The sequence below is a fragment of the Scyliorhinus canicula genome, chromosome 19 (genome assembly GCF_902713615.1).
Source record: "Scyliorhinus canicula chromosome 19, sScyCan1.1, whole genome shotgun sequence".
Taxonomy (NCBI): Eukaryota; Metazoa; Chordata; class Chondrichthyes; order Carcharhiniformes; family Scyliorhinidae; genus Scyliorhinus; species Scyliorhinus canicula.
In genome coordinates, this window is record NC_052164.1 from 63682282 (window position 1) to 63696451 (window position 14170).

At 42.8% G+C, this 14170-nt stretch overlaps 1 protein-coding gene across 4 annotated transcripts in view; it reads right to left on the reverse strand.

Moving 5' to 3' along the window:
* fli1 (Fli-1 proto-oncogene, ETS transcription factor) overlaps positions 1–14170 on the reverse strand; it is a 91164-nt gene that overhangs the window by 21288 nt on the left and 55706 nt on the right. For all 4 annotated transcript variants that reach the window (XM_038778748.1, XM_038778747.1, XM_038778751.1 and 1 more), the window contains 3 exons: positions 5337–5399; positions 2140–2199; positions 937–984 (listed from right to left, as the gene is read on the reverse strand). In XM_038778748.1, coding sequence (XP_038634676.1) covers positions 937–984; positions 2140–2199; positions 5337–5399 — 171 coding nt within the window. The remainder of the gene's footprint in view (positions 1–936; positions 985–2139; positions 2200–5336; positions 5400–14170) is intronic.

Sequence of the window (14170 nt, forward strand, 5' to 3'; positions counted from 1 at the left end):
TGCAATTTAAGAAACATGAGCAGCAAACTCCCACAAACAACAATGAGAAAATGGCCAAGTAATCTGTTCTGGTGAGGATGACAAAGGGATAAATATTGCCTTGGACACCGGGGGATATGTGCCCTGCTTTTCTTTGAAATAGCACCATCCACCTGAAAAAGCATACAGGGCCTTAGTTTAACATCTTATTCAAAAGACAACACCTCCAAAGATGCAGCACTCCTTCTGTGCTGCACTGAAGTGCAAAGGAAGAATGGGTAAATTAGATAAATTTGAATATCCAGCACGGGCACTACAGGTCAAAAAGGTACCCCTGTGCTGTAGGATTCGATGATTCTCCGCAATATATGGCATCACACGACAATATACTATCCCATACCAATATATCGCAAATCCACACTGCAATATCTTCCACTATACTCTAATATGCTGCACTGTAACACACACTATTTACTCTGTGGCTCATGACATAGCTGCACCACATTATAATTCATTACATTGTACAGTTCTGAATAAAAGAAATGAAACAGATTATAATTCAACACATTTGGTAGAGCACAATATATCTTTTCAGTTTTTAAAATATGTTGCCCTGTTATTAAACATCTGTGAAACCATTTTCTGCAAATGTTCTCCACATATGATGGGAACACTGAAAAACACTTTGTTATTTTGCCAAGTGATGGATTTTTCTGGCGATCATTTTGATATAAATAGCAGATCAGAGATAGCAGAAAGTAAATAACAGATAGGTCATCAGTCTGTGCCTTTTCAGTCAAAGAGCGTATGTCGAGTGGTCATTGTCTCTAGTGATACTGCTAATAAGTTTTTAAAATGTATAGAATTTCAGTACAAATAATGTACACAGCTTACAATCCAACAGCATTCTACGTATTACTTTGCAAAGTATTGTCCCCTATCCATTCATCATCTTACCTGGATTGGCTAACCGGCTACTGGTGGGTCCTAGAATTTGATAAGGATCTGAAATACAGAAGCACTGTCCTCAGTATTCACCAGAATGGAAAACTAAATAAAAATGGATTTAAATTAAAAGGAAGTTCAAATCGAATACTGGAATTCTATAACAAGCATCTATCCAAATAAAAGCTGTAAGACATATGTCAAAATTGCCCTGCTTCAGACCCACCCTCTAACTCGCTCTGACCTCAGCTGGGTACACATTGCCTCTGACAATGTCCATTGCACCAGAGGGACATTGACTTTTGGAAGAGATTGCGGGTAATTTGGAACACGGGGACATCAGACACACAAAACATTTGTGGTTTTCTATTATCTTGCCTCATGTGCACAGAGCCACATTTTCAGTTTTGCATTCTTTATCCCTGAGCCCATCCAGGATTCCTGAGGGTGGGAAGGTCGGAGCTGATGGAAATGTTTGGCTCAGCCCATTAGATAACTCGGTTTGCGAGCAGCAGATATTAAGGGGGCGGAGGGATCTTTAGCTGAGTGAGGTATTCTCAATGTTAAAATTGACAACACCATACATTATTTGATCAATGCATCCGAATTAAAAACAAAGTAAAGCTGTGAAATATCTGAAAGTTGAAGAAACAGGCATGTCTCCGCCTGTTGCATAAATGTTAATCCCAAACGGGTTTGGAACTATTCCCAATCTGCCACTCCGGTGGAACACCAAAGTCAGATTTCCGGCGAAGTTACGGCTGCAGAGCGGGGTGCAGCAGTTCTGAGAAGATTGTGGGTAAAGGCTCAGATTAATCGTCAGTCTCTTCTCAGTCAAGCTGATCTTAGCCGGAGGATGAATCGGGTGGGGGGAGGGCAGGGCAGTGAATGAATTGCTGAATCCGTTTCTCCTCTTAACTTGCTATCCAGTGATCCCTGATGCAAAGAACAGAACCGGGCAGGGTCAGTTGTTAAGGTCGCCTTTCAACAGTGTTTAGGCGACTTGGACCCAGCAGCACAGAGGTAAATGAATGCCTTTGGATTTGCACCCAGCGAAAGAGTCCTTTGAGAGGTGTTGTTGGAAAGTAAATGGGAAGGCCATGTGGAATGAATATTCTACATTCGCTTACATCTCATCTCTATTTCTTTCCATTGCTATATTTATACAACGATCTGTAAATCCATCGCAACTTTTCCTTTACTCCTCACTATTACCTGGTTGAGGCCGAGGCTGTTCTGTATTCTTATTCACACTCTGCGTTGCTCCAGGAGAAGCTGAAAAGAGATCCATAAACTATTTCATACAGCTATTCATAAAAGTATCTCTTTGCACGGAGGGTGAGCAACATTTGTAATGGGTTCTAAGGAAGGATGCTGAGTCCAGGAGACTGGATTCACTCGCAAAAAAAAAGTTTGATACTGTACTGAGCAAGTGGAAGGGTTTGCCAGAAGAACCTTTTATCATCCAACCTTTGAAAGCCATTTGTTCCAGTCGTGTTCACCGAAGTAGCTGACCATTTTCATGTGCTTTGTCGCCCATGTGCTTCTCAACTACTAAAGTGTGGAACGCAACAACTATCTTTATGGCTCAGAAACGAATGCACCAACATCACATTCCAGAGCCACATAAATCTATAAGGTCCCTGAATTGATCCCTTGCCTGTGATAATTCCGCTTAAAGCATCTGTTGTACATAGGTGTGGACTGGAGGTTGATTAAAATCATAGAATCACAGAATTTACAATGCAGAAGGAAGCCATTTGTCTCATTGAATGTCTCACATGGCTACATTTCAAACTGATGCTGAATTTGTGAAAAATGGAAAGTTGGGCAGACCAAACTGGAGGAGCCATATAAATGCTGTGGCTACAAAAGGTCAGAGGCTAGGAATCCTGCAGCGAGTAACTCACCTCCTGACTCCCCAAGGCCTGTCCACCACTGAAAAGGCACAAGTCAGGAGTGTGATGGAATACTCCCCACTTGCCTGGATGAGTGCAACTCCAACACCACTCAAGAAGCTTGACAGCATCCAGATCAAAGCAGTAAGCTTGATTGGCACCCCTTCCACAAGCATTCATTCCCTCCACCACTGACACATAGTAGCAGCCATGTGTACCATCTGCAAGAGGCACTGCAGGAACTCGCCAAGGCTCCTTAGACAGCACCTTCCAAACCCACAGCCATCTAGAAGCACAAGGGCAGCAGATTCATGGGACACCACCTGGTGGTTCCCCTCCAAGTCACTCACCATTCTGACTTGGAAATATATTGCCGTTCCTTCACTGTCCTGGGGACAAAATCCTGGAACTCCCTCCCTAAAGGCACTGTGGGTGTACCTACAACACATTGACTGCAGCGGTTCAAGAAGGCAGTTCACAACCACCTTCTCAAGGCAATTAGGAATGGTCAACAAATGCTGGCCCATCCAGTGAAGCCATATCCGGTAAAAAAAAATTAAATGCTTGAGCGCTACTGGCATCTATAAAATTGCATCCTTTGGGAGAGGGCAGAAAATTCACTGCAAAAATTATTTGCATGAAAATATAGCATCAGCTATCTTAATTATTATGTATTGCATTAAATACACAAACAGTCAGGAAATAAAGAAAACATTAAAAAGGGAGCCTGTTAAAGTTTATAGAGCAGCACTGTAAAATGCTACGGTTCGGTTTGGAAGCATTACAAGCTCACTGAATTTTATTCTTAAATTCTTATTTTTTAAATAATTCCAACACTAACCAAGATTAAAATAGCTGCAAATTGGATGTGCTCCTAAATATGCAATAAGTACAGCTAGACTGAGACGATGTTTTCACTTTTATGATCGAAGTCTGAGTTGAAAGTTAATGGCTGGGATTTAATTTGGACAGTGGGGGTCTCGCCCACTGGTGGGAGAACCAGTCATAACCCTGCATCACACTCATGGGGTGGCCTTATAAAATTAAGTGCCTGTCTGCTGCTTAACTGGCTTTCTCCAGAATTTGGAAAATCCCTCTACCACCGCACCCCCAGAGCTGCCACTCATAGATTATTGATGGATCCTTGGACAGTTATTTAGGCTGGAATGGATGGTGCAGGGAGGAATGATCAGAGGGAAGGATAGGGAAATCGGAAGCAAGGACAAGGAGGCATTCCTTCAGCAGCCTTTTCTTCCAAATGCCGGGTCCTTCACTTGGACACTGAGTCCATGTGGACAGGGGATCAGCCCTCCTCCGGCAAGGATGCAGATAACCCTAACAAGGTTTCCTCTTCTGGAGACACAGGAGAGCTGTGAGGTTCGCATTTAATCCCTAGGATACCACTAAATTCTGGTGGGCTCGGGTATAATTGGTGTCAATTATGTTAGTGTTATGATGGTGTTAGTTTATCAATGAGTCGAATACAGTAGACATCCTGCTGCAAGTGGGGAAGTTGCATGCATCAGCTCCTTCCTGCCTTTAATTTAATTGCAGGAAGCTTCTGCGCCAATGGCAGAATGACACGTGGCCTACCATGTGATTCAGTGGGGCCCTGTCACCATGTTTGTCACCATAAGGGCAGCACGGTGGCACAGTGGTTAGTCTGCTGCCTCACGGCGCCGAGGTCCCAGGTTCGGTCCCAGCTCTGGGTCACTGTCCGTGTGGAGTTTTCGCATTCTCCCTGTGTTTGCATGGGCTTTACCCCCACAAGCAAAGATGTGCAGATAGCTGGATTGGCCATGCTAAATTGCCCCTCAATTGGAAAAAATGAACTGGTCACTTTAAATTTATTTTAAAAAATATTTGTCACCATAATGAGCTGGGTTAGATTCTGCCTAATGTCTCAATTTTTTTACATCGTCAGTGTTAGCGCTCTTCTCAACTTTTTCTCTTGTTCTTCATAACCTATGCTACACCATCTTTACACTCCAGGAGAGATTTTCCTGCAACATTTAGATCAGCTGGGCATTGTAAATGGCATAGAATTCTGTGGATTTGTTTTACAGGTCTACAGTCTGACCTGTGCAAATTTACAATTTAAATTTTCCCCACGGAATCTAGTGCAACGGATACGCAGAGCCAGAAAATATCCCCTGCTTCCTCTTGTGTCTTCACTGTGTTGAAATCAAAATTCTCTGCACAATCTCTAGCTCCAATGCATTTTTCTCCAAATCTCAGACCAAAACTTTGTACTCCCCTCTGTAAAGCCGAAGATTGGTCTCACTTCATCAATAATCATTGAAACCACATTTTGAAATTGTTTATAAAGAGCATCCCTTGTCTACATACCAGAATACTATCTGTTCACCTCTCGAATTTCCCAATAGCTGTGGACCCCTACCACTGCTGGGTATTCACAAAATAAGCTCTTTAACTTTATTCAAACTTGCTGTTTCATTGGCACTATTTTAATCCTCATTTTTCAAACCTTTTTAAATATTTAAAGGTACTTACTTTTTGTCACATTGTTCATATTATTGCCCCATCCAGATCTCCTGCCAGTATCATACGATGAATCTAAAAGAAACAAGAGGCTGAGTGAGTTGCAATTTATCAATCCTGCACCAACTCAGTTCTTTGTTTACCAACAGTTGAACAGAGTTATAGAGGCCAGTGCTCGATGTAAGCCTCCAGCCTTGTCAGTACTGCAGCCTATTTACTCTGCAGCTGGACAAATGCCAAACGGGATTAACAGGCTAGCTTCAGGACCCAGTGGGGCATCAAACTTATATGTGAATTGTGATATTGCAAATCACCAAAACTGATTATCTGCTCATTTATCTATTTCATGATAATGGGACCTTACTGTGCACAAATTGGCTAGTGTGTTTACTACAATACAAGAGTGATTACATTTCAGAATACTCCATTGATTTTGCAATGCACCGGAGAGTACTGAAATGAATTACAATAAATGCGAGTAATAAAAGTAAAATACTGCAGATACTGGAAATCTGAAATAAAAATAAATTGCTGGGAATACTCAGCCGGTGTGGCAGCATTGATAGAGAGAGAAAAAGCGTTGTGTTTCAAGTCCTTATGACTTCAGAGCCATGAAGAAGAACATAAATGAAAATGTTATTTTATGAAAAAGAACAGAAATGTTCTTTTTTTAATTCTGCAATGGTAGCACGGTGGTTAGCACTGCTGCCTCACAGCGCCAAGGTCCTTGGGTTCACTTCCAGCCTTGGGTCACTGTCTGTGTGGAGTTTGCACATTGTCCCAGTGTCTGCATGAGCTTCCTCCCCTTGTCTGCATGGGTTTCCTCCCATAGTCCAAAGATGTGCGGTTAGGTGGATTGGCCAAGCTAAATTGCCCATTAGTGTCCAGGGATGTGCAGGTTAGATTACAGGTTTTGGGGTGGACAAGGGAGTGCTCATTTGAAAGGTCAGTGCAGACTCGATGGGCTGAATGGCCTCCTTTTGCATTGAAAGGATTCATAGAACATACAGTGCAGAAGGAGGCCATTCGGCTCATCGAGTCTGCACTGACCCATTTAAGCCCCCACTTCCACCCTATCCCCGTAACCCAATAATCCCTCCTAACCTTTTTGGTCACTAAGGACAATTTATCATGGCCAATCCACCTACCCTGCACGTCTTTGGGCTGTGGGAGGAAACCGGAGCACCCGGAGGAAACGCACGCAGACAAGGGGAGAACATGCAGACTCCGCATAGACAGTGACCCAGCAGGGAATCAAACCTGGGACCCTGGCGCTGTGAAGCTACAGTGCTATCCACTTGTGCTGCTGTGCTACAATGATTCATATATACAAAGGGTGAATACCAGTTCACAGCAACAGTAGAGTTTCCCTTCCTCAAATGCTATGTCAGTTTGTGCCTGGCAGCAGAATAGATGTTACACAAACTCTTATACATGGGAGCAGTTAGTGTGAGTAGTTAGTCTGATCTGACAATGACTGGTCTAAGGGTGACCACCAGTAACAATGTGACAATGGCTGACAAGAGTGTGAGCAGCAGTCAGTATGGGGTGATACACTGATACAATACTGCACAATTAAACTCATCGTCGTATTGTGGCACATCAACAATGTAAGGATTCGAATAGTAAAAATAAGAGAGGGAATTACAATGTGTGACTCTTCGTTACTTACGCCACACAATACTTTGTTGACACATTTTCATCAACGCAACATTAACTTTGCTGAAAACAGTGAAAAGTTACTTATCATAGTTCCACAGGCCCAAATAACATCAATGTCAATCACAACTTTCTAGAATTAATGCTATTTCATGCTGCTGCCACAGTGTCACTTACAATTTCCGGTCTTGCTGGAAAGGTGCATAAATAGTGCATCCTGTTAAAAAATTGTTAATCAGACGTCACATTCAAAGGATTAAGATATATGCCATGAATTATGAATATCCAGACCTTGTGGTGGAGATATGCAACAGGGTGGTGTTTATTTGCTCAAATGGCAATTTGGTCTAACTTCCCAACTAGTATTAAGAACTTGCTGAAATTGCACATTCAAAGTCCCTTAAATTCATCACAGAAAATTTCCTGACAATTAAGAGCATAGTAAGAAGTCTTCCAACACCAAGTTAAAGTCCATAGTCCAATTAAGAGCATTAACACCCTTTTAACAAAATGCTAATAAATGCAATGTCAATCAACCTCTGTGACCGAGAAAGAGAACAATTAAAAATGTTGAATCAAAGTCTTCCATGGAGTAATTTGCTGCTAAAGATTTTTTAAATATAGTTTTTTCTTATTTTTCTTTTGTCCATTTTTTCACTCCTCTTAATCTAATCTTTCTTTCCCTCACTTTATTTCTCTTTCCATATCTGATTTGTCTCTAATTCACATTACTTCCTTCTTCATTGTTCCTTTGATTCTTTCTCAAACCTTAAATGTCATTGACTAAGGAGATAGATTGTTGGTCTCATCATTCATTCAGGTCCCGGATTTCCTCTTGCTCCTGTTAGATCAGTTCCAGTAATTTCCAGTGGGTCTCAACTTGGTTCCACACAATAACTTTTAAAGAGTCTGGTTGACTTCAAAGCATCCACTTAACTGTGACAATTTCAGTGAGGTCCTGTCCGTGAGTGATCTGTCAGAGTAACTTGGATCCTGTCTTTTTGATAATAAGCTTGGATAGGAACAACAAACAGTTGCAATAAGCTTTGGTCATTGGCTGCTTTCTCAGTTGAAATCCAGGAAGATATGGATTGCATTAACAATGGAGAGATTGGAACACTGAACAGATATTAGGGAAATTGACCAAAACCTTGCTCCAAGAGGTGGGTTTTAAGGATCATCATAAATGAGGAGTGCTGAGGTTTGGGGAGATAATCACAACTTTTAGTCAGATTAAGGTACAGACACTGATGGTGGAAAGAATGAAATCAGGGATGATCAAAAGCCTACAATTAGAAGAGCACTAATATTTCAGAGGGTTGTGAGTCGAAGGAACTTACAGGTACAGATGGATGAGGCATGGAGAGATTTGAAAATATAAGACCATGAGACATATGAGCAGAATTAGGCCACTCGGCCCATCGAGTCTGCTCTGCCATTCAATCATGGCTGATATTTTTCTCATCCTCATTCTCCTGCCTTCTCCCCATAACCCCTGATCCCCTTATTAATCAAGAACCTATCTATCTATCTCTGTCTTAAAGACACTCAGTGATTTGGCCTCCACAGCCTTCTGCGGCAAAGAATTCCACAGATTCACCACCCTCTGGCTGAAGAAATTCCTCCTCATCTCTGTTTTAAAGGCTCATCCCTTTAGTCTGAGATTGTGTTCTCTCGTTCTAGTTTTTCCTACAAGTGGAAACATCCTCTCCACATCCACTCGATCCAGGCCTCACAGTATCCTGTAAGTTTCAATAAGATCCCCCCTCATCTTTCTAAACTCTAACAAGTACAGATCCAGAGTCCTCAACCATTTGTCATACGACAAACAAATTCATTCCAGGGATCATTCTTGTGACCCTCCTCTGGACCCTTTCCAAGGCCAGCACATCCTTCCTTAGATACGGGACGCAAAACTGCTCATAATACTCCAAATGGAGTCTGATCAGAGCCTTATACAGCCTCAGAAGTACATCGCTGGTCTTGCATTCTAGCCCTCTTGACATGAATGCTGACATTGCATTTGCCTTCTTAACTGCCAACTGAACCTGCATGTTAACCTTAAGAGAATCATGAACAAGAACTCCCAAGTCCCTTTGTGCTTCTGATTTCCTTACCATTTCTCCATTTAGAAAATAGTCTATGACTAAATTCCTCCTTCCAAAGTGCATAACATGATGAAAATGTTTAAACCAAGACTTTGTATTACCGAATCCAATGGGCAAGAGCAATGGATGAACAGGACTGGGTGTAAATTTGGGATATGAGCAGCAGAGTTTTGGATGAACTCCAAATTTACTGAGGATAGAATGTGAGAAACCAGCCAGGGCTGAATTGTAATATTCAAGTCCAGAGGTAACCGAGGATGAGTATTCAGTCGCAGATGAGGCGGGAGTGGATTAGGACAATGTTAGATGTAACGTAAGCAATTTTTGTGATTGTGCATATTTATGGTTGAAGCTCAAATGCAGGTTACACATGGTACCAAGGTTGTGAATTACTTCTTGTTGAGTCTCCGACACCTGCCAGGGAGAGGGCTGTAGTTGGAACGAGGCAGCAGAGTCTGTCGTGGGGACTGAAGGCGGTCCTTTCATTTTTCCCAACACATCATTGGCAGAAATTTCTGTCCCAACAGTAGTACATGTTGCACAAGCTGTCTGGTGATTTCGAGACACTGGAGTGATGGTTAGGCAGAGTTGAACAGAACCAGATGGAGATGGGAATTGTTTTTTGTTTTATGTAGCTCATTGTCATGATCTGGATTGCACTGCTGAAGCAGATTCAGTCAATGAGCCCAAAAGTGAATTGGATATACACTTGAAATGGAAAAATATGGAAAAACTATGAGGAATCCAGTGGGGAGGTGGAACTAGTCGGGGAGCTCTTTTAAAGAGCCTCACAAATAAAATGGACTGAATGGCCTCCTTCTGCATTGCATAAATGCTATGACTTAAGAAATCAGGCACCAGACCAGCAGTCCCTAATTTAACTCTGTAAATGACTGCAGCTTCTCTCCCTACACTGATCCTGTTGTTGGGCCAGTATTTAAAGTACCCACACATGACTTTTTGTGAATGTTTAAGTTTGTTTTACTCCCAAAAAGAAAGTTGAAGGTCAGCTGTATAAACGAGAAGGCATGGAATGTGCAGCAGCTCTCCAAAGCAAACTGTGGCCTTTCAAAAAAATTATTTAAATGTGGAAAACATAAATGGAGCTAGAAGGGGGCGTTGTTCGAATTTGTTGGCTGAGGTCCTGTACGCTGGCCAAAAAGAGGCGAGGTCACGGGTTTAAATAATTAGGAGCCAGACTACAAGAAGCAATACAGAAACAGAATTTAGGAAATGGCGGGGGTTTAATCATCTCACTGTAAACACGCTGAGTGTACAGAGTTACAATTGCATAATTAACGGGCGCGCACCCAAAAAGTCTACTAGTTTGTGATTCGTTGAAAAAAACTGCCCGAGATTTCCCCCAAAGATGAATGTTGTTTCACTTTTTTATTCGGTAAGACTCAGCTTTTCGTCAGGACAAAGAGAAGATAAGGTGCTTACAAATTAATCAATCACCTTCAAGCTCTTCCGTATAAGATACACAGCATTGTAATTGTGATATGAGCTTCGAATTCTCAATACATTATATTAAATTTCTCTGTGAGGTTCAACCACTGAAAACGGATATTTAAAGTATTTAATTCAAGCAAATATCTTCTATAATCGAGTTAATCTTGGATGGAAAGGGGAATGCAATAAATCATTTTAATAGATTTCAGCTTGTTTGACTCGGCACCAAAATCATTCTAAAATGTTCCGCGTCGTCTTCTAATATTCAACAGAAGAATGTCAGTCTCACTGCAATGATTTAGGAAAGTGCCCCGGGAAAGTCATCAGACCCAATCCCCCAAACTGGCCCGATTCACGGGCTCTTGACGTTGTCTGGGGTCCCCGAAGAGTTGCGCTTCCTGAGCTGCAGGCTTGCATACAGCCCTCTCTTTGTTCCTCTATTCAACCCCCACCCCCTCTCTCTCTCACACACACTTTTTTTTACATGGCGCAAGTTTCAGTCGAGTCTTTAAAACTAGACAAAACACAAAATTGGGCAGAGCCGTTCTGAGTTGCCACCACTGTGCTTTGTCTCAAAGTCTCTGGCCAGCAGACACCTCCATCCCGGCCCACAGCCTCACCCCGTCCTTATAATATATACAATTCGACTTCAATGTGAGGGGGTGGGAGGGGGGGGGGGAGAGGATATCTCGGCCTTCGGGAGTTATTTCGGAGCTGGAAAGGTCTGAGATCTGAGAAAATGGAATTCGCTCTCTTTTGAGTCCTGGGCACTGTAGATTCTGGGTGGCGTCGTGTTTATTCTAACTGGTCACCATGGGCCATCAATTCAAATCATGGCAGTTTGAGAAATTGAATTTGTTTTATTTTAAACCTGGATATAATATGTAGATATATGATGGTGAAAGGAGAGAGCATAGATGTAAGGAAATTGTCAAAAGAATTCCCATGAGGAAAAGCTTTTTCACGCAGTCAGTGGTTCCAATCTGGAATGTACTGTCTGCGAGGCTGCTGCAGGCTGATTCAATCGAAGCTTTTAAACGAAAATTAGATTGTTATCTGCAAAGGAAGAATGTGCAAAGGAAGAGAAGGCACTTGGTGAATTGCTCGCTGGTGCTGATGGTCTCTTCCTGTAACTAACAGTCCTGTGGTTAAAAAGAAAATCAGGTACGGTAAAAGTGACGTTTGAAGTCGTTTTGTATAAAATCCCATTGAATTCCCGCTTTTTCCCGATGGGACCTTATTCCAGTCCAATGGCATTCGTCCCGTGAGTACAAAAAAGCCCTATTGCCACCTTCCTCGACCAACTGGAGACAACAATAATAATCACTCTTTGTCACAAGTAGGCTTTATTGAAGTTATTGTGAAAAGCCCCTAGTCGCTGGGTTCCGGCGCCTGTTTGGGTAGGCCACTATGGCAATAAATGCCAGCCTTGCCAATGATGCCCAGAACCTGGGAATAAGTTTAAATGAAAGGAAAGAGCATAGGAAGGCCCAAACTTAAAAGTCAACAAGACTCAATACCATCGAACTGCAGAGAAGACCGTTTCCCCGCACTCATTGTTAAGGTTGCAAACAGATTCACTGAGAGTTTGCCAGGAATGTTTTAATGTGGAGATGCCGGCGTTGGACTGGGGTGAGCACAGTAAGAAGTCTTTCAACACCAGGTTAAAGTCCAACATGGTCATTTCAAACACTAGATTTCGAGCACTGCTCCTTCCTCAGGTGAATGAAGAGGTATGTTCCAGAAACATATATATAGACAAATTCAAAGATGCCAGACAATGCTTAGAATGCGAGCATTTGCAGGTAATTCAGCCTTTACAGATCCAGAGATGGGGGTAACCCCAGGTTAAAGAGGTGTGAATTGTCTCAAGCCAGGACAGTAGGTAGGATTTCGCAAGCCCAAGCCAGATGGTGGGGGGTGGATGTAATGCGACATGAATCCCAGGTCCAGGTTGAGGCTGCACTCATGTGTGCAGAACTTGGCTATAAGTTTCTGCTCGGCGATTCTGCGTTGTCGCATTGAAGGTCAAGGAGAACGCTTACCCGGAATCAGAGGCTGAATGCCTTTGGCTGCTGAAGTGTTTCCCGACTGGAAGGGAACATTCCTGTCTGGTGATTGTAGCGAACGTTTTAGTTATAAACTGGGAAGACAGAGGGCTCTTACACGAGGACAAAATAAATGAAGAGAGGATTTGATACAGTTGTTCAAAGTTCTGAGAGGTTTTGATTGGGGCAACCTTTTGGGGAACAATTCAGCATAAATAAGGGGAGAGATTGGGAGAGCTTTTTAAAAAGTGCTAAATATCCGTGCATGGGATTTCCAACGCGCGAAAATCTAGGTTAACGTTTTATTGCAATACTGGGACTTCAACTGGGGCCTCGCCTGCCCCATCAGATTTTGAACAGGCATGTTACACGCAAAGAAACTAAAGACAATGTTGCAAATATGCACTCCGGGTAGCATCGTGGCATCCAGAGCCAAGAGTCCACTGACTGTAATTATCATATCTGCTGCGACTTGCAATGTCTGATATTTGTTCCAGATTTTCAAGCGTATATGTACAATCACATGTTATATCAAAATAACAACAGTGGGAATTTTGAAGTGAAATTCAGCCCCGGGCCAGTGAGAGTTCTAAGCAATGAGCAAGTGGTAACGGTAGAGAGTGGGACTAACTGAGTCGTTCTTGCAGATCCCGCAAGGACATGAGGCGACAAATGTCCTCCTTCTGTTCTATCGGAAGGAGATCTGAGTGTTGGCGGTGTGCACAGGGGACACCACTCTGTCGAGTCAGCACCTTCAATAAAAGATTTCCACTGAGGGGTGTCACTGTCTCAATCCTGGTTAAAATATACCAGTGGGGCAGGAGAAATGAAAACAGTGGATTGAACGAGTTGGAATGCAGAAAACACAGTGACATTCCTGGGATTAGCTGCGAAATCTGGGGGATTGGTCGAACTGCGATTGCCTCCAAAACGGCCGCAAGATTTCTGTGGGGATTTATAACTCCGATTTGCACATATTAGGAGCCCGAATGTGCATTACTGCCGCCAGACCCCCATTCTACCCATGTTACAGCACCTTTTAGCATGTGGTCAGACAGGTATGTATTGCTATGGAGTGGGGGGGGGGGGGGGGGGGTTCTATAAATTTTTAGCTTGGGTTCCATATTGGTTCCTGTGACAGTGTGCGTGTGTGGCGGGGGGGGGGGGGGGGGGTCCCTGTGTCAAAAGGCTGACCCGGGAAAAACTTCAGTCCGGGCCCGGCCCAGATGATTTGTCACTTTAGAAGCAAAACTCAGAATGGAAAATCCATCAGTTACAACGTTGTTCAGTCGGGGAAAACAGCGAGGGAGAGACACCGTTCACTATAAACCTAACAAACACTGTTCACTAAACCATGCCACTTTAAACCGATTTAAAATACTCGAAACATAATTGCAGCCAAAGTGGGTGTGGGGAGGCGTTGCGAGTTTTCTCAGTTAATAGTGGGACGCAAGGCGCTTGCTTATTCCAGGTTGCAACTGATTATTACACTGTCCTTGATCGACTGTCACTGTCACAGAGCAGCAGCAATACACTCCTATTAATTAAGAAGACAATGGGAGTTTTTTTCCCCCTTCAA